Genomic DNA, 20,397 nt, shown 5'->3' on the forward strand with positions numbered 1-20,397 from the left:
TCCTGTAGTCAGTTTGACCATCATAATGCTCATCCCTCGTCCTCCGTGGTCGTCTGTGATACAGGTCACTGTCATTTGTCCACAGTCAACCCAGCTGTTCATCCTCCCCTTGGGTTAGGTCAGTTTATCTACTCTCATGGATTGTTACTATCATAACCCTTAAACACAATGCTACGACCTTGAAGTCAACGGTACGACCCCTCAGGGGATGATGACCTAACCTTTGACCTGACCCTGTCAAAGGCCAGGCCATCAGAGCCAAACATCACACCAGTGTCAAGCTTAAGGCACTACCTTCTTGCAGATGTGGACTGACCTTTGAGACAGGTGTTCCTGCGGGAGGGCACGAAGTTGGCCCGACACCGGCAGTAGCCATGGACGCAGATGGAGTCGGCCACCTGCCTGCTACACTGACGGTTAGCCTGGCACGGGAACCCCAGCGGCGCTCCTGCAGGCGGGGAGGAAAGAGCCAACATGAGCACGATCACCAGTGTGGTAACACGACACTGGCCGTCCGGGTCGTCATAGAAAATAAAGAGATCACGATCACAGAACGAGCGAGTAAGACTTGCGAGAGGTCGGCAGACGACCACAGGGATCTATCAAAACGGTCGCATATTGGACCCCAGTTACTGCACCATCTCCTCGACACAACAGTTTACATCGGTGTCCTTCATCCAAGGAAGTTAGCGTACACAGAGTACGTAGCCTTGGATAACACCAGCGTATCTACTACTGTCGGGCGTTGCCATCGTGTCATTCGGCAGTGGAAAATCAAATACTGGATAACTTACCCAAGTGGATCACACGATGAGCCTGTAACAGACTGGTGTGTGTGTGTTACTCGCGTTCGACAGTGACAAACTGGTGCAAGTTACCTGCAGGCGTCACACTTTAACACTGCTAAGGCTGTCACGAGCCAGGTATTGGGTGGGGCTCCAGTGGGCGAGCCGCCGCTGGTAAGGCAGGATGTCGTCTGCTGTTTTGTTTATGATTCTAGATGGCAAACATGGCGTCATCAGAGGTTATGATCACTTGATGCACTCGCTAATCACACACACACACACACACACACACACACACACACACCTTAACAACACCAAATCCATTAATAACAGTAATCAGTTGTAGTCCGCGTGAGACAGCTGTTTGCAGTCCACTCAGGCTCTTAACGTCATGCTGAGAAGCTGGGTTAGGTGGTTGAACTGGTGTCATATGGATGCTGGGGTGGTGGTTGGTCTATCTGGCACATCCATATGCCACAGGGAGGCTACTTTTTACGGTACCTACGCTACTGGCGGGATGCAGTCGACACAGGCCTTAGGGTTAGGTCCGGCGAAGCTTAGATGAGTTTAGGCCTTTACTGATAGGTATATGGTAGTCATGCTGGCTTGCGCAACACACTCAGTTCTCGAGGGCGTAGGATCATTACGTAGAAACATGACCAGTACCCCAGCACCTGTAAAAGAAGGCTGGAGGAAGAGCCCTTCATCCTTTGGAGTTCGCTGGTATGGGGTGGAGGGTGGAGGGGTCCGGAGAACCATAACCAACCTGTTGATGGGAACCTCAGTATGTCTGAACCTCCTGACGGAGTGTACTCGGGGTAGTTGCTCTTCCGCACCTTCAGGATCTTCTTCAAAGGGGTACGGTGCGACGAGATACGCCGGACAGTTCTTGGGTCCGCTCATCAGTCGCCATGGTTTCCAAAGGCAGGTAAGGGATTTTTCCATTGATAACGTTGATAATGATATCTCGAGGGGCCCTTGAGATGTAAACAAACCTGGCCGACGAAGACGACACCGTGACTTGTCCTGGAGCGAGGTCGAGATGATACGCCTTGGTGGTGGCCGCTATGCTTAGCCCTGCAGACTTTGACGTTAGGTGATAGGATTACCAGGAAGTGCAAGAAGCTTCACGTCCTCGAAGGGCACCAGGTGAAGCTGTTAGCGAGGCTTAGCATCGCTGTTCGCAAGGGAGAGGCCATTCCGAGGGTGTGGAGAGTACAGGATCCGACGCTGACCAGGCGTTGAGGGAACGTGTTCTGTAAACCATATTGTGACTCAGCGTTGAGCAGATGACCTGTAAATCCTTCCTTGGCGTTGAGGATATGGCCTGTAAATCCTACCATGGCGTTGAGGATATGGCCTGTAAATCCTACCATGGCGTTGAGGATATGGCCTGTAAATCCTACCATGGCGTTGAGAAAATGTTGCGTCCTCGAAACCCAGAGGGAGCAACATTACTTCCTGAGGCCAGAACATGGTCTCACACTTCACCTGCGAGAGGGCCACCTGACTCCAATGAGCGGGGCGATCTGGGCCCACTGGTCATTTGACCAGCCTTAACCTGACCTTCCTTAGGTAGCTTTATGTCTTTTCTCTGTGCCTTTACCTTTACTGGAACTTGCTCATCGCCACAACCTTCTTTTCCATTATTAGAATCATATGCCAAGATACGTCTGGTACACTTACTTGATTTAACGCTCGACATTAGCATTCCTTGGCAATGGTAGCAATGATACTTTTGGCACTGGTATCACTGTCAAACCCACGATAGTGGGGACACTAGCACTGCCATCACTTAGTATTCACAACACCAGCACTAGTGGCACTCAGTACCCCGTCTCTCCTCAAACATGTTTGCATCCACGATGACTGAGCTGCACAGCAGTCACACAGCAGGCTCCACTAGTGACCTTAAAACGCCTGACATCATAACCATCTTCAGGCCAGCAGTGACGGACGTCTGAAACTGAATTTTCACTTCCGAAATAAGGCTCAGTACAAAAGTGTCACGAACCCGTAATACTTCCCAGCGTCTCCAGGGTTCCTCACACCTCCTCACCTCCTTCACTGAACTCCTTGGTGATCAAATACTTGCAGAAAACACCTTAAAACAACGAGTGCCTTCAGCGGCGTGTTATTGCTGAGATTCCCGTTTTCTGTTCTACCAATATGATGATGATAATAGTAATAATAATAATAATAATGATAATAATAATAACAATAATGATAATGATAAGTATACTATTACTATAATAATGATAGATATGCTACTACCACTACTGCTACTACTGCCACTACTATTACTACTAATAGTAACAGTTATAGTAGTAGTAGTAGTAAATAATGATAACAATAATGATAATAATGATAATGGCAATAAATTACCTTAAGATAACAGACTTTTTCAGCAGAATATTGTCTCGCATTTCTTAAGTTTATCCAGGTAAAACTAGCGGCTGGAAAATGACTCAATACCTCTACTAACAAACTCACGAGAACAGAGGCGAAAAATCCTACTTGTAGGATACAGAAATCAGCAACATCGCTGTGTACGTAGAGAGAAGGTTGAAGAGACGTGATGCCAGGAGAATCAATGGAACGGAAAGCTTGTGATAACTGTACTCTAGTTAATATAGAGGTGTAGGATGAACCATTCGAGATATATGAGAAGTGTTCCATACTTGGGCAAATAAAATCTAGCCTTGTAGGTGTGAAAATTGCTACTGATCTCTACTCTGAGATGCTGCACAAATCCGTACTGAGAGAGGAAATATGTTCAGTACTAGAAAGAGAACGAGTTATGTAGAGGGAGGAGGGGAGAGCAAGTGAGATGAAGTATGTAAATGAGAGCCATCAGCCTAAGAGACAAATGGGGTTAGAAGAGAGATGATCATCTACTGAGAGAGAGAGAGAGAGAGAGAGAGAGAGAGAGAGAGAGAGAGAGAGAGAGAGAGAGAGAGAGAGAGAGAGAGAGAAGAGAGAGAAGGTGCTTGGACAGAACTCCGAGGGACACCATTATTGACAGGAGACAAGGGACCCCCATCGATGACTACTGTTCTGCAACGACCGAAGAGTAAACTATGTATCGTAAAACAGAGAGAAGCAGAGAAACCAAAGGAACGGAGTATAGAAAGCAAAGACGAATGCCACACCCCTCCTAATGCTTTAAGAGATGTCAAGGGATACGACAACAGTTTCACCGAATTCTCTAACAGAGGAGGACTAGAGGAGAGGCACATACGAAAGAAGACCAACAGACGACATTGCTAAATCCGGACTGGTGATTAGAAAGAAGGGAATGGGATTCTATGTGGTTCCAGTGCAAGTTTAGAAGAGTTTCAAAATGGGATTCTATGTGTTCCAGTGCAAGTTTAGAAGAGTTTCAAAATGGGATTCTATGTGGTTCCAGTGCAAGTTTAGAAGAGTTTCAAAATGGGATTGTATGTGTTCCAGTGAAAGTCTAGAAGAGTTTCAAAGACGTTATACAGAGCCGAAGTGAGAGCAATGGGGCGATACTCGGAGGGGTTGGAGCGGTATCCTTTCATAGGGAGGAGCTGCACCACAGCGTGCTCCCAAGCGGATTGAATCTGGTTCAGAGGCACATTCCCTCAGAACTCGAGGAGGTATGCCATCCGAGCCATACACCTTGTCCACCTGGAGAACCCTGCGCGAGGAGGTTATAGAGGGCATAGGTTCAGCGGGGGAAGATGGGGCGGCGGGGGATTAGAAGCAGGTTCAACCAGTCATACGGAAACAAGACACCAAAGAGATCGGCTTTATTAGCTAGAGAGTTAGCTACAGACTGATCCGGTAGGAAGAAAGGAGGGGAGGTTGTGTTGCAGAAGTCGCTGGTGAGGATTTTGGTAAAGGACCAAAAAAAAAAAAAAGTCCATCCTAGCCAAGAATAACCTCAGCTTTGTGCTTAGCACGAAGGGTAGGTATCCTGACCAGATAAGCTTTACCCATCACAGGGAGAGTGAATAAAGAAGCTGCACAGGGATGGTCTTGAGCTCTCCCAAACTGCCAAAGTCGGCGACTCGAAGGGGTGTAGAAGGTGAGCGTGTCTCATCAGGAGTAACAAGAATAAGATTGTGTTCAGACGACCCTAAGGGTGTATAAATGGTGCACGAATAGTAGGAAGGTTCAGAGGTACAAGGGAGCTCAAATGGGTTTGAAGAGTGATCTTGACCGTCAGGTAAGGGGTCTAATGATATGTTCCAGAATCATTAAGGAGGGTAAAAGAAAAGGCCTAACTAACCCAAGTGGTGTAAAGAGGACCTCAGTCGTGGATGAGGAGAGAGCAGACCTTCGTCACAAGAAGTGAACTAATCATAGAGATGTACAAAGGTAAGTACGGGGTGAGGGGTATAAATGAAACGAAAGAGAAAAACAACATAATGGAGGGTAAGGAGATTTTGAGCCAGATGACGTGAAAGTATGGAGACTCAAGACTCATGAGGAGAACAAGAGGTGTTCTTCTGAAGGTTCAAACTCCACCCTGAGAGCGGAAACGGTAATAGAGGTTATAGATGGAGATCTGATAATATATGCAAAGGAGAAGTGGCCTTGAACAGTTGGGTTCCAAAGAGATGATCAGTATGGGAGGTGCATAAGGTGGTGTTCAACAGAGGGAAGGTTAGATTTCAGACACACAACTCTCGCTGAAATGAATAAGGAAAGAGCCAGGTGTATGAGGCGTGGCTGTGGAAATGGGATGGGTCCCAGGACGAGCTTCCAATATACATTTTTCCATATTCATTTAGAGAAGATGATTTTTGCTTTTGCACTCTTGGGAGACTGATAGAGTTCTGACCTACCTGGCAGGCAGGTGGTGGCATTGATGGCCAGGTAGTGGGGCTTACACAGGCACCGGCCCTTGTGACACACGCCGGAGGTGACGCCACAATGGCTGTTGACGAGGCACTCCTCCCCCAGCAGCGACCCCGTCATCGACCGACCACGAGCATCGTTGACCGCACCCACCACCAGCTTCGACCTCCTCTCCGCTAGAAACACCACCTGTAAGACAAGTCCTTAATACATGGCACGTCTTTATGACTATGGCTTTGCACATGTCATTGTCAAGGCCAAAGCTTGAATGTACAGATAAGCAAGGCGAGAAAAAGCGTAAAGACATCGTATGTAATGATCAATAAAAGAGTAAATATGTGCTGTGTGTTTGTGACAAGTATATTAAGTCCATCCTGGTACAGTAACCCTCACACTGAGGACATTTTCAAGGTTTCAGTTTAACACTTGTAAGTCAGGAGGGTAGCAGTGCTTCCCTGGACTACTCCTGCTTAAAACCTACTGAGAGAGAGAGAGAGAGAGAGAGAGAGAGAGAGAGAGAGAGAGAGAGAGAGAGAGAGAGAGAGAGAGAGAGAGAGGGGGGGGGGGCATGTAAGATGGTTCTAAGCATCACTTCAACACTCATAAGTCAGGCGGGCAGTGGTTACGATTCAGTGAGGAGGAGTATGAAACACTGCTTGCTTATGATTCAGTGAGGAGGAGTATGAAACACTGCTTGCTTATGATTCAGTGAGGAGGAGTATGAAACACTGCTTGCTTATGATTCAGTGAGGAGGAGTATGAAACATTGCTTGCTTATGATTCAGTGAGGAGGAGTATGAAACATTGCTTGCTTATGATTCAGTGAGGAGGAGTATGAAACACTGCTTGCTTATGATTCAGTGAGGAGGAGTATGAAACACTGCCTGCTTATGATTCAGTGAGGAGGAGTATGAAACACTGCTTGCTTATGATTCAGTGAGGAGGAGTATGAAACACTGCCTGCTTATGATTCAGTGAGGAGGAGTATGAAACACTGCCTGCTTATGATCTAGTGAGGAGGAGTATGAAACACTGCCTGCTTATGATTCAGTGAGGAGGAGTATGAAACACTGCCTGCTTATGATTCAGTGAGGAGGAGTATGAAACACTGCCTGCTTATGATTCAGTGAGGAGGAGTATGAAACACTGCCTGCTTATGATTCAGTGAGGAGGAGTATGAAACACTGCCTGCTTATGATTCAGTGAGGAGGAGTATGAAACACTGCCTGCTTATGATTCAGTGAGGAGGAGTATGAAACACTGCTTGCTTATGATTCAGTGAGGAGGAGTATGAAACACTGCTTGCTTATGATTCAGTGAGGAGGAGTATGAAACACTGCCTGCTTATGATTCAGTGAGGAGGAGTATGAAACACTGCCTGCTTATGATTCAGTGAGGAGGAGTATGAAACACTGCCTGCTTATGATTCAGTGAGGAGGAGTATGAAACACTGCCTGCTTATGATTCAGTGAGGAGGAGTATGAAACACTGCTTGCTTATGATTCAGTGAGGAGGAGTATGAAACACTGCCTGCTTATGATTCAGTGAGGAGGAGTATGAAACACTGCCTGCTTATGATTCAGTGAGGAGGAGTATGAAACACTGCTTGCTTATGATTCAGTGAGGAGGAGTATGAAACACTGCTTGCTTATGATTCAGTGAGGAGGAGTATGAAACACTGCCTGCTTATGATTCAGTGAGGAGGAGTATGAAACACTGCTTGCTTATGATTCAGTGAGGAGGAGTATGAAACACTGCCTGCTTATGATTCAGTGAGGAGGAGTATGAAACACTGCCTGCTTATGATTCAGTGAGGAGGAGTATGAAACACTGCCTGCTTATGATTCAGTGAGGAGGAGTATGAAACACTGCTTGCTTATGATTCAGTGAGGAGGAGTATGAAACACTGCCTGCTTATGATTCAGTGAGGAGGAGTATGAAACACTGCCTGCTTATGATTCAGTGAGGAGGAGTATGAAACACTGCTTGCTTATGATTCAGTGAGGAGGAGTATGAAACACTGCCTGCTTATGATTCAGTGAGGAGGAGTATGAAACACTGCCTGCTTATGATCTAGTGAGGAGGAGTATGAAACACTGCCTGCTTATGATTCAGTGAGGAGGAGTATGAAACACTGCCTGCTTATGATTCAGTGAGGAGGAGTATGAAACACTGCCTGCTTATGATTCAGTGAGGAGGAGTATGAAACACTGCCTGCTTATGATTCAGTGAGGAGGAGTATGAAACACTGCCTGCTTATGATTCAGTGAGGAGGAGTATGAAACACTGCCTGCTTATGATTCAGTGACAAGCAATGCAAGAGACATTTGCCTGCTTAGGATTCAGTGAGGAACAATGTGACACATATATGCCTGCTCACAGTTCAGTTGGGAGTAAAGTAAGACACATCTGTCGTCTTATGATTCAGTGGGGAGTAAGACACATCTGTCGTTTTATGATTCAGTGGGGAGTAAAGTAAGACACATCTGTCGTCTTATGATTCAGTGGGGAGTAAAGTAAGACACATCTGTCGTCTTATGATTCAGTGGGGAGTAAAGTAAGACACATCTGTCGTTTTATGATTCAGTGGGGAGTAAAGTAAGACACATCTGTCGTCTTATGATTCAGTGGGGAGTAAAGTAAGACACATCTGTCGTCTTATGATTCAGTGGGGAGTAAGACACATCTGTCGTCTTATGATTCAGTGGGGAGTAAAGTAAGACACATCTGTCGTCTTATGATTCAGTGGGGAGTAAAGTAAGACACATCTGTCGTCTTATGATTCAGTGGGGAGTAAAGTAAGACACATCTGTCGTCTTATGATTCAGTGGGGAGTAAAGTAAGACACATCTGTCGTCTTATGATTCAGTGGGGAGTAAAGTAAGACACATCTGTCGTCTTATGATTCAGTGGGGAGTAAAGTAAAACACATCTGTCGTCTTATGATTCAGTGGGGAGTAAAGTAAGACACATCTAGGTGCTTATGCTTCACTGGGGAGTAAAGCATGATAGTTGCCAACCCATGATTCACGTGGGGGCAATTAGAGATACGAATCTGTGGGGAGCAATGCGAGTCACAGCTTTCGGCTTATGATTAAGTGAGGAGCAATATGAGACAGGTGTTGGCTAATGATTCACTAGGGAGCAATATGAGACAGGTGTTGACTAATGATTCACTAGGGAGCAATATGAGACAGGTGTTGGCTAATGATTCACTAGGGAGCAATATGAGACAGGTGTTGGCTAATGAGTCACTAGGGAGCAATATGAGACAGGTGTTGACTAATGATTCACTAGGGAGCAATATGAGACAGGTGTTGGCTAATGATTCACTAGGGAGCAATATGAGACAGGTGTTGGCTAATGAGTCACTAGGGAGCAATATGAGACAGGTGTTGACTAATGATTCACTAGGGAGCAATATGAGACAGGTGTTAGCTTATGATTCACTAGGGAGCAATATGAGACAGGTGTTGACTAATGATTCACTAGGGAGCAATATGAGACAGGTGTTAGCTTATGATTCACTAGGGAGCAATATGAGACAGGTGTTGGCTAATGAGTCACTAGGGAGCAATATGAGACAGGTGTTGGCTTATGATTCACTAGGGAGCAATATGAGACAGGTGTTGGCTAATGAGTCACTAGGGAGCAATATGAGACAGGTGTTGGCTAATGATTCACTAGGGAGCAATATGAGACAGGTGTTGACTAATGATTCACTAGGGAGCAATATGAGACAGGTGTTAGCTTATGATTCACTAGGGAGCAATATGAGACAGGTGTTAGCTTATGATTCACTAGGGAGCAATACGAGACAGGTGTTGGCTAATGATTTAGTGTGGAACAGTGCGAGACACAGCTGCGTGTTTATGTCTCAGCTGGGAGCAACGTGAGACACGTCTGCCTGCTTATGACTCAGTACAAAACAATGCGAGACACAAATGTCTGATCTGCCACTTTATGATTCAAAGTGGAATTATGAGAGACACAAGAGTCTGGTTATGATCTAGTGGGAAGCAGTGTGAGTTAACTGCCTGCTTATAATTCCTCAGTGGGCAGCAATGCTAAACTCAAATGCCTGCTTGTGAATCATTTGGGAGCAATATGGGATTCAGATTCCTTTCTGCTTATGATTCAGTAGGAAGCAATGCGATACAGAACTATCGGGTTATGATTCAGTGGGAGTAATGTGAGACGTAAGTGTCTAGTTATGATTCAGCGAGCAGCAATGTAAAACACAATTGTCAAGTTATGATACAGTGAGCAGCAATGTGAGACACAAGTGTCTGGTTATGAATCAGTGAGCAGCAATGTGAGACACCAATGTCTAATCATGAATCAGTGGGAAGCAATGTGAGACATTAATGTCTGGTTATGATTCAGTGGGAAGCAATATGAGACAATTGTCTGGTTATGAATCAGTGGGAAGCAATGTGAGACATAGATGTCTAGTTATGATTTAGTGAGCAGCAATATGAGACACAAGTGTCTGGTCATGCTTCAGTGGTGAGCAATGCGAGACATGAATATCAATACAACACGATAACAAACCCCTTACAGAGCTGCAGATACACCCGGAAAGTTCATATACGCACGACAACTAACCCCCAAACACAGATGTACAAACGGCGAAGGAGATGACAGACGCACGATATTAAACTCATACAGTGTAGCTATGCCGAAGAAGTTGCCAGAAGTATGACAACTCGCCCTTACACATAGTAGTAGACATGCCAAGGAAGTTGCCAGACGTAAGACATATCGTCCGTCACACATGCAGAGGAAGCTGCCAGACGCGCCACAGATAACCTCACACACAAGGCCTTGAATCTGCTGGTTCTCTATCAATCATGCATTTTAGAGAGTTCCTTGATTCCTGGCTACGGATGTACACCACAAATAACCATAACTGAATTATACTGTTCATAGGTCTTCCATACCTCATGCACACTGACAAACTAAAAGTAACTATACGTAACTAAACTAAAAGTAACTATTCGATGGTGGGTAGAGTTGTGCCTCCATCACGACACGGGGAACGTACCATAACGTTGGAGAACACCAGGAGCCACAGCGGGGACCTCCTCACCCACATGATGACCACACGGCTCTGAAATATTGAGGAGAGGTTAAGTCAGTTAATGATCCCTCGAGTAATTTGCGGTCTACTGAATGACTAATGCCACGTTACTTGCTGTGAAAGTTCATTTGTTAAACATTTTTGATATTAAGGAAAGAGGACTATATATATATATATATATATATATATATATATATATATATATATATATATATATATATATATATATATATATATATATATATCTGATTTTTTTCTATACCTTTTCGCCGTTCACCGCGTGGTAGCATCAGGGACGAATGGAAAACAGCCTCATGCGCTCACATCCACTCTCCAGCTGTCAGTAATCATGTACCGAAACCACAGCCCTCTATCTACGGCCAAGACCCAAATACCTTTCTATGGTTTCGTCAGACCGCTTCATATGCTCGGGCTTCGCCCGTTGACAGCAAGTAACCCTCTGCATACCACAGTTCGCTCTATCCCATGTACGCCTCACACCCTCCTGCACGTTTGGGCCGCGATAACTCTAAGCATTTTTCACTCCTTCATCGATATTCCCATTCTCAGTGTTCCCTTCACATTTGACCTGTATACCCTCTCCTCACTCATCCTCTCCATATGTCCAAACCATTCAGCACACCCTGTTCAGCTCTCATACATACCTCTCTTACTATTACATCTCTCTCTTACCCTATCAATTATCATTCGATGAACGCTCATCACAGCACACAGTGTCCTCAGACTCTTCATTTTCATCACCACTAACATTTCCCATTACTTTTTTTTTTTTTTTCTATCGCCCACACTTCAGCCACAGAACATTGTTGGGGTTACGACATCATCAAACACACCCATCTTTGCCCTTACTGACGGTAGTGTCTCTTTCCACAGACTGTGCTCAATGCGTCCAGACCTCAGCCCTCTTACCCACCTTATGATTCATCCCACCTTCCAAGGTTTCATTCGCTGCCATATCCACCCATAAGTAGCTCAAAAGCTATTTCCTTCACACTATCTCTCATTGAAACTCACACTCCAACCAAACTGTTTCTTTCCGCTGCGAAACGTAATGGCCTTACTTTTTCTCACATTAATTCTCAACTTTCTCCATGCACACACTCTCTCAAACCTAGTCGTCAGCTTCTGCAGTTTCCCCACTCGAATTCACTACCGGAGGCGTGTCATCAGCAAACAGCAAGTGACTCACCTATCAGGTATCCTTGGTCCCTAACAAACTGCAGACCTGCTCCTCTCTCCACTACCCTTGCATTCGCCTCACTCACCATCTCGTCCGTAAACAGATCAGACAGCCATATCAACATCACACCTAAAAATGAAAACACTTCATCCTCCTCTCTTGCTACTCGCACGCATAAAAACTCCTCATTGCTTTTGATAGATTTCCTCCGATACCATGTATTCGTAACACCTTCCAGAAAGCATCCCTATCATTTCTAATATATGCTTTCTCCAAGTCAACAAAACCCCCTTATAAATCCCTCTGTTCGTCTAAGTATCTTCATAGCAAACCTGATCCACACATCCTCTCCCTCTTCTGAAACCACATTGTTCCTCACTAGTCTGATGCTCTTTATATGCCACCATCCTTCCAATCATCACTACCCGACACTACCACCATTTACACTTAAAGAGATTTATGTCTCATTTCACGTAGCCTTTATATATTGGCACAATACATGCATACCGCTAATTCTCAGGCACCCCACCTTGAGGCAAACATACATCTAAAATCCTAACTAACCCATCAACAACACAGTCACCCACTTTCTTGAGAAATTTAACTGCAGTCCCATCCACTTAGAGCAGTTTTGCTAAACTTCTCTTTTCATACAAACCACTAGCCATGGTTCTTTCGCTTCGTAGACTTTCTCGTCCTAAACACCCTACATCTGCCACCATATCATTTAACATATTCAGCAGTACTTCAAATTACTAACTCCATCTCCTCTTCAACCCTTCTTTGCCAGTTAACACTTCCCCGTCTGGTCCCTTCACTAATGACTCTATTTGCTTTCTGTTCTTCTCATACTATTAACCTCCTTCAGAAACATTTTCTTATTATACCTGAAGTTTTGCTGATGCTTGCTCACCCTAATTCTTGACTGGCTTCGTTTTCGGATCCTACACCTTCTTCTTTAACTCCTGCAGCTTTCTCAGATAAATTTTCCAGTTACTTGCTCTTCTTTCACGAAAGTAACGCCCACGCACATCCCCCTCGCCAGCTACTTAACCTCCCCAACCCATCACTCACTACCCTTTTTCAGATGCCTATTACTTATCTTCCGCGTGCCGCACGCTTCTCTCGCTCATGGGAGTACTGCTTCCCTTAACACCTGCTTCATTAACTCTCAGTTTTCGCTATTTTACGGTCGATCTATCATGGTATCTCCTTACATTAGCCTCTTTTCTAAGCTTATACACATTCACCACCCTCTTCTGATCCATACCACTTACTCTTTTCCTAAAACCTCTACAAATCCTCATTCTTGGCTCCAATAGGTAGTGATCAGACTTCCCGCCAGGTGCCACTCTCAGCACATTCACGTCCAAGAATGTCTCTTTTGCACGTCTATCCGTTAGAACATAACCCATCGATATTAGTTCGATCACTATCTTCCTCATCCATTCACGTACACTTGTATCACTCTTCTATTTCAGCACCCAGATTCATAGGCTGCTCACCACTTTCATTGACACTGGGTAGCCCATGCCCCCAATCATACACTCGGCTGCTATAGTGCCCGCACTTGCAGTCAAATCACACATTATTGTTCGATCCTTGCATCAAAATTGTTGACACACTCTTAGCACCTTCTAGAGAACTCGCCTCTCTTCTTCACTCCTCTCGTTAACAGGTGCGTACGTACTAAAAATCACCCGCCTTCCGTAATACGCTTTTACAATCACTCAAATCAGTCTGGGGCTCACTTCAACACACTCTCATACATATCCACTACAATTCTTCCTTCTGAAGAAATGCCACCCACCTCCTTTACTCTCGCCCTTAAACTGACCCCAGTCTCATCCCAAGACATTCCCAAGCCATTCTTCCCACTTCCACTCGAGATTTTAGTTTCACTCTGTGCTAAAACCTCCAGGTTCCCCTTCTCACTGGACACATTCCATAACTGTTACATTTTCAACTTCACCATGTTCAAATTTTGCGCCATTCAGTCAATGTGTACCAAAGTCTTATAATACGTGACGTAGTATGGTTCTTTTTTTTTTCGTTATCATTTCTGGGATGTATGTTTAGTGTGAAATCGGGAAGTAGACACGTTTTTCGTAAAACTGTTCTACACCTACGAATATATATCTTGAACACTGGACGCTTTGAAGAGAATGACTAATACTGCTTATTTTCTTACATCTTGGTGTGTCTCCTTTAGTCTCACAGCTGCGTGATTATGTCCAGCGTCAGTCACCCGTTCGACCTCGAGCCTAATTTCACGTCTTACGTGTGCCCTAACTTCACCTTATGGTGCTTACGTATTCTTACGCCATACCTATGTTTGAAGGTCGAGCGCGGTAACGATGGAGCAAGCAGGTGTCCTATCTGTTGCCTAACACAACCACCCCGGCCGATTATTAAGGACTGTGCGTAAGAACCGCAAGTCGGTCCGCCGTACTTTGTGGTCAGCGATTACTGAACGCCGTTATGTTGGCAGCACCCGGGGTGTGAGGCCGATGGACGGAGGTGCAGCACCTACTGACAGGCTTTGTATTCTTCTCCTCGTAACGTACAAAAAATGCGTCCCAGCTACGTCTCTTCGCTGTATATCAACTGATTGTTATCTTTCTTGTATTTCCCCTGATGATATGAATTTTACACGAAAGTGCACTTGGGAACTTAACGTGTTTCATTTCCCCGTGGACTCGTATGAATATAGTTGATCACGCCCTCAGTTGTGATCCTTGCCTATATATATATATAGAGATGCTCTGTGGAAGGTATTAAGAATATATGGTGTGGGAGGAAAGTTGTTAGAAGCAGTGAAAAGTTTTTATCGAGGATGTAAGGCATGTGTACGTGTAGGAAGAGAGGAAAGTGATTGGTTCTCAGTGAATGTAGGTTTGCGGCAGGGGTGTGTGATGTCTCCATGGTTGTTTAATTTGTTTATGGATGGGGTTGTTAGGGAGGTAAATGCAAGAGTTTTGGAAAGAGGGGCAAGTATGAAGTCTGTTGGGGATGAGAGAGCTTGGGAAGTGAGTCAGTTGTTGTTCGCTGATGATACAGCGCTGGTGGCTGATTCATGTGAGAAACTGCAGAAGCTGGTGACTGAGTTTGGTAAAGTGTGTGGAAGAAGAAAGTTAAGAGTAAATGTGAATAAGAGCAAGGTTATTAGGTACAGTAGGGTTGAGGGTCAAGTCAATTGGGAGGTGAGTTTGAATGGAGAAAAACTGGAGGAAGTGAAGTGTTTTAGATATCTGGGAGTGGAACTGGCAGCGGATGGAACCATGGAAGTGGAAGTGGATCATAGGGTGGGGGAGGGGGCGAAAATTCTGGGGGCCTTGAAGACTGTGTGGAAGTCGAGAACATTATCTCGGAAAGCAAAAATGGGTATGTTTGAAGGGATAGTGGTTCCAACAATGTTGTATGGTTGCGAGGCGTGGGCTATGGATAGAGTTGTGCGCAGGAGGATGGATGTGCTGGAAATGAGATGTTTGAGGACAATGTGTGGTGTGAGGTGGTTTGATCGAGTGAGTAACGTAAGGGTAAGAGAGATGTGTGGAAATAAAAAGAGCGTGGTTGAGAGAGCAGAAGAGGGTGTTTTGAAGTGGTTTGGGCACATGGAGAGAATGAGTGAGGAAAGATTGACCAAGAGGATATATGTGTCGGAGGTGGAGGGAACGAGGAGAAGAGGGAGACCAAATTGGAGGTGGAAAGATGGAGTGAAAAAGATTTTGTGTGATCGGGGCCTGAACATGCAGGAGGGTGAAAGGAGGGCAAGGAATAGAGTGAATTGGAGCGATGTGGTATACCGGGGTTGACGTGCTGTCAGTGGATTGAATCAAGGCATGTGAAGCGTCTGGGGTAAACCATGGAAAGCTGTGTAGGTATGTATATTTGCGTGTGTGGACGTATGTATATACATGTGTATGGGGGGGGGCCATTTCTTTCGTCTGTTTCCTTGCGCTACCTCGCAAACGCGGGAGACAGCGACAAAGTATAATAAAATAATATATATATATATATATATATATATATATATATATATATATATATATATATATATATATATATATACCTCTGGGGATAGGGGAGAAAGAATACTTCCCACGTATTCGATGCGTGTCGTAAGCGACTAAAAGGGGAGGGAAGGAAGGCTGGAAATCCTCTCCTCTCGTTTTTCAATTTTCCAAAAGAGGAACAGAGAAGGGGGCCAAGTGAAGATATTCCCTCAAAGGCTCAGTCCTCTGTCCTTAGCGCTACCTCGCTAACGCGGGAAATACACACACACACACACACATATATATATATATATATATATATATATATATATATATATATATTTCGACAAACTGCGACTACGTCTGTTGACGCAATCATGACATTTGTGTAGGCATCAGCGTGTGACGTCCTTGCACGCTTTGCTGAGGGAACGAGAACCTCAGACCGCCGAACATACTCGAGAATGGAACCGTCATTATCTGGATGCACATAACCTTCTGGCGCACAAAAACCGAAAACAAAACACAAACATTTAAAGGACAAAGAGGCCCGTAGCATAACCCTTCCATGTTAGTTATGAATTACCTATTTGTACTGTACGCAGCGGGAGTTTTACACCACTTTACCTATTTGTAGTGGACGGAGCGGGAGTCCTACACCACTTTGGGGTCTCCCCATCTCTTGTGTTTAATTACTTTTTGTAGTTGCTTATTCATATTCATAATTATATATTTGTACAGCACGAAGAGAGAGTTCTTCACTCGTGGGGCCTCACTGCGTTACAAAATCTCCGGTATTTAACCATTCCGACACAGGCGATAACCCATCTAGGGTAATAACAGGTTAATGGATGACTGACCTGTCAACATAAGACAGACGCTAAATATAACGACACAATACGGATAGTGTTTTGACTACAAGGTATGGGCTAAGATAAGAGGTGGTTATTGTTCATATCATATATTAATATACGAGCAGTTATATAGACAAACTATATGAACAAATGATGAGCAAGGACTGACAGCCTATCAATAACCTACATTAAGAATGTAGGGTATTGAGATCAGGCTTTGAGATCAGGCAATTTGTGATCATCGTTTGATTTACACGTTAAGAATTATTCATTCTTGACCATTTAGACATTCGTAGTTATCAAATCTAATAACACAATCTGTCACACTTGCTATGACAACCAGCCACATCTGATAGGTGGAGGCGGGATGTAGAAATAATGTAACAGGAAGTAGTTTAATGGTCTGCCTTGGGTCTGTTGCCAAAAAAAAAAAACCAAGACAGAAATTCTGGATAATTTGTCACAATCTGATGCTTTTTATTCTCCTCCGTTGTATCTCTATTGGCAAGAACGTATGAAGTGCAGGAGTACGTGTGGGAGCAAGGAGCTCAGTGGATCAGTCATCGATAAATTTCAGCTTACTGCTGTAGAAACGTGGAGGGAATGAGGAGGTTAGTCCAGATACAAAACAGATGTTGGAGCAAGGATACAGAATCCATTGTGCGATATATGACATCACAGACTCGACCATCATCAGATATATCAGAACATAGTGAGGTAAACTGTTACGCTCCCATGAGCTAGCGTGCTAGGATGACATTATGCTTCACACTGCCAGGCTCACTGCGATGAGCGGCTGATCCAACATTTGGTCATTACCGTGAAGCGAGATTCATGTATTACTATCATGTTGGGTCATGTTAAGCTACGCATCATTTTCTTCATCGGTTACCTTAACGTAACCTCATGTTATCTCAGTCATTTGCATATGTCTTGTAATGTTACGCATATCTGACACCAGGTGGAACTGTCATAAACACACACACACACGTTTTAATATGACGGTCATATAACCGCTGGACTAGAAATCATAGTCAACATTTAAACATGCATAAGAGCAGTAAGTTTTCTTCTAGCGAGTGTGGCCAGACTGTATGCTTACAAGGAACTGTCAGAACTTCCCAGTCCCTCACCTGTGGCTTCCCATAAGGCACAAATGTGGGTTCCTTGTAACGTTCTTATTCTTGTGAGTGACGCCCCTGATGGATCCATTTGCGACACGGAAGTACGTCGACGGTGCTGTTGTTGGTGTTAACATTAGCGTTACTAACAATCACGCACGCGTGGGCCATCTGGAACCAATTAGATCCACGCAGGTTCGAATCCTGGTCGCGGCAGTTGGTACACAGTCCACCTAATTGTCTATCATCCCCAAGGGGCTGGGTAACAAGTTCACCTGATTAGGGTGTGTGTGCATGTAATGGTACACTTACGTATACAAGGTTAAAAGAAGGAGCAACAAGAGTAAAACACTCTCCCTGTATCACACAAAAAATAATCACAACACAGTGAACTGAGTTATTCAATAGTGTACCAGAAGACTCTAAAGTGGGTGCCAACAAAACTGATAAGATATCAGCAAGGGCCACTACTGACTGATCTTAAAAATACTTTAATCTTGACCAAAATAAGGCCAAACATTCAGGTACTGCCATCAAACATATTCCTTACACTGTCTTCTATTGCAGCTGTGATAAGTTGTGCCAGTATTTGTTGATACCTTTTTACTTTCCTTCAATCAATGTTTTATTTTTCATGCACGTAATTGCTTTCATTTTCTTCAATATATGGACAATAAGCTGGTAGGAACATGTCAGTTTGTACCATCAGCAAATTCGCAGGCAATTCTATCCATAGTCTCCTTAGAGCCAAGACGGACTCACTGCGTCTGAACTCAACAACATTGCACAACTCTCGTTCGTCCAAGACTCGTCCATGTCTACCCAGCCTGGTCTTCCTCCACACAACAGTGGCTATCAAATGAGGTACAGGAAAGGGCATGCACGATCATCCTCGGTCCCTCTTACACCATCAATCAAGAGGCGCTAAGCACGCTAGTGCTCTCAACTCCCTCCAAGCATATGGACTTCATCCAACAACTCGGATAAAGTTACCATACCAGCCTCACTATCGCCGCAGAATGGCATCGCAACAACATCGAACCCAACTGAGATCGTATAGGTCACTAAAAGAAAGCTTCGATCCCACCAGCTATGACTTAGATGATGTTTAATATCGATGTAAATACTGTTTGACAACCTCTTCCCTCCTCCGCATGGCTCCGTCATCTATAGTATATGCATTTTCTCAGTATTTTCAGCCTTTGGCTAATCTTGATATTCAATAAACTAGCAGCTGTTATCTACTATTACACCTGAACTCAAAGATACACATCTCAACATCTATACTGAGGCGGTTGCAGCACTGGTCTTAGTCATCATACATAATGTGTGACGATTCGTTGAACGTTCAGGACATTAGCCGATATTACTCACGTATTAAGGAAATAAGTTCGCTTGTATGGGTATGTGGTGTTGCACCTCATTATATGGAAGAGATATATATTATCATGATCTATTTAAACTATACTTCAAGTGTCTCCCGCGTCAGCGAGGTAGCGCAAGGAAACAGACGAAAGAATGGCTCAACCCATACACATACACATGTACAAACGTCCACACACGCACATATACATACCTATACATTTCAACATATACATATACATACATACACAGACATATACATATAAACATGCACATAATTCATACTTGCTGCCTTTATTCATTCTCGTCGCCATCCCTCCACACGTGAAATGACAACCCCCTCTCCCTGCATGCGCTCGAGGTAGCGCTAGGAAAAGACAACAAAGGCCACATTCGTTCACACTCAGTCTCTAGCTGTCATGTATAATGCACCGAAACCACAGCTCCCTTTCCATATCCAAGGCCTACAAAACTTTCCATGGTTTACGGCAGACGCTTCACACGCCCTGGTTCAATCCATTGACAGCACGTTGACCCCGGTATACCACATCGTTCCAATTCACTCTATTCCTTGCACGCCTTTCACCCTCCTGCATGTTCAGGTCCCGATCGCTTAAAATCTTTTTCACTCCTATGAGTTCACGGGGAAAACGAAACACGATAAGTTCCCAAGTGCACTTTCGTGTAATAATCACATCATCAAGGGACATACAAGAGAGGAATATAACAGTCAGGTGATATACAATGAAGAGACGTAGCTAGAACGCCACTTGGTAGATATGCATCATACAAACCCCCAACAGCCGGGATCGAACCCAGGACCCTTGCGTGGCAGACGGGAACGTTACTGCTCGGCTACGATGGCGATCATATCCTAGCCGTAGCGCTCCCGCTTGCCACGCATTAGTCCCGGGTTCGATGCATGTTCTATGAAAGTGCGCGTTCATGTGTACTTTGTTCGTATATATATATATATATATATATATATATATATATATATATATATATATATATATATATAATATATATATATATATATATATATATATATATATATATATATATATATATATATATATATATATATATATTCTTTCAAACTATTCGCCATTTCCCGCATTAGCAAGGTAGCGTTAAGAACAAAGGACTGGGCCTCTCAGGGAATA

General features: G+C 44.3%; 1 protein-coding gene across 8 annotated transcripts in view; it reads right to left on the reverse strand.

Moving 5' to 3' along the window:
- LOC139759984 (uncharacterized) overlaps positions 1-20,397 on the reverse strand; it is a 51,058-nt gene that overhangs the window by 11,152 nt on the left and 19,509 nt on the right. For all 8 annotated transcript variants that reach the window (XM_071682722.1, XM_071682718.1, XM_071682717.1 and 5 more), the window contains 3 exons: positions 10,663-10,728; positions 5,603-5,804; positions 317-448 (listed from right to left, as the gene is read on the reverse strand). In XM_071682722.1, coding sequence (XP_071538823.1) covers positions 317-448; positions 5,603-5,804; positions 10,663-10,713 — 385 coding nt within the window. In that variant the 5' untranslated portion in view covers positions 10,714-10,728. The remainder of the gene's footprint in view (positions 1-316; positions 449-5,602; positions 5,805-10,662; positions 10,729-20,397) is intronic.

This window comes from Panulirus ornatus, chromosome 34 (assembly GCF_036320965.1).
Source record: "Panulirus ornatus isolate Po-2019 chromosome 34, ASM3632096v1, whole genome shotgun sequence".
Classification (NCBI taxonomy): domain Eukaryota; kingdom Metazoa; phylum Arthropoda; class Malacostraca; order Decapoda; family Palinuridae; genus Panulirus; species Panulirus ornatus.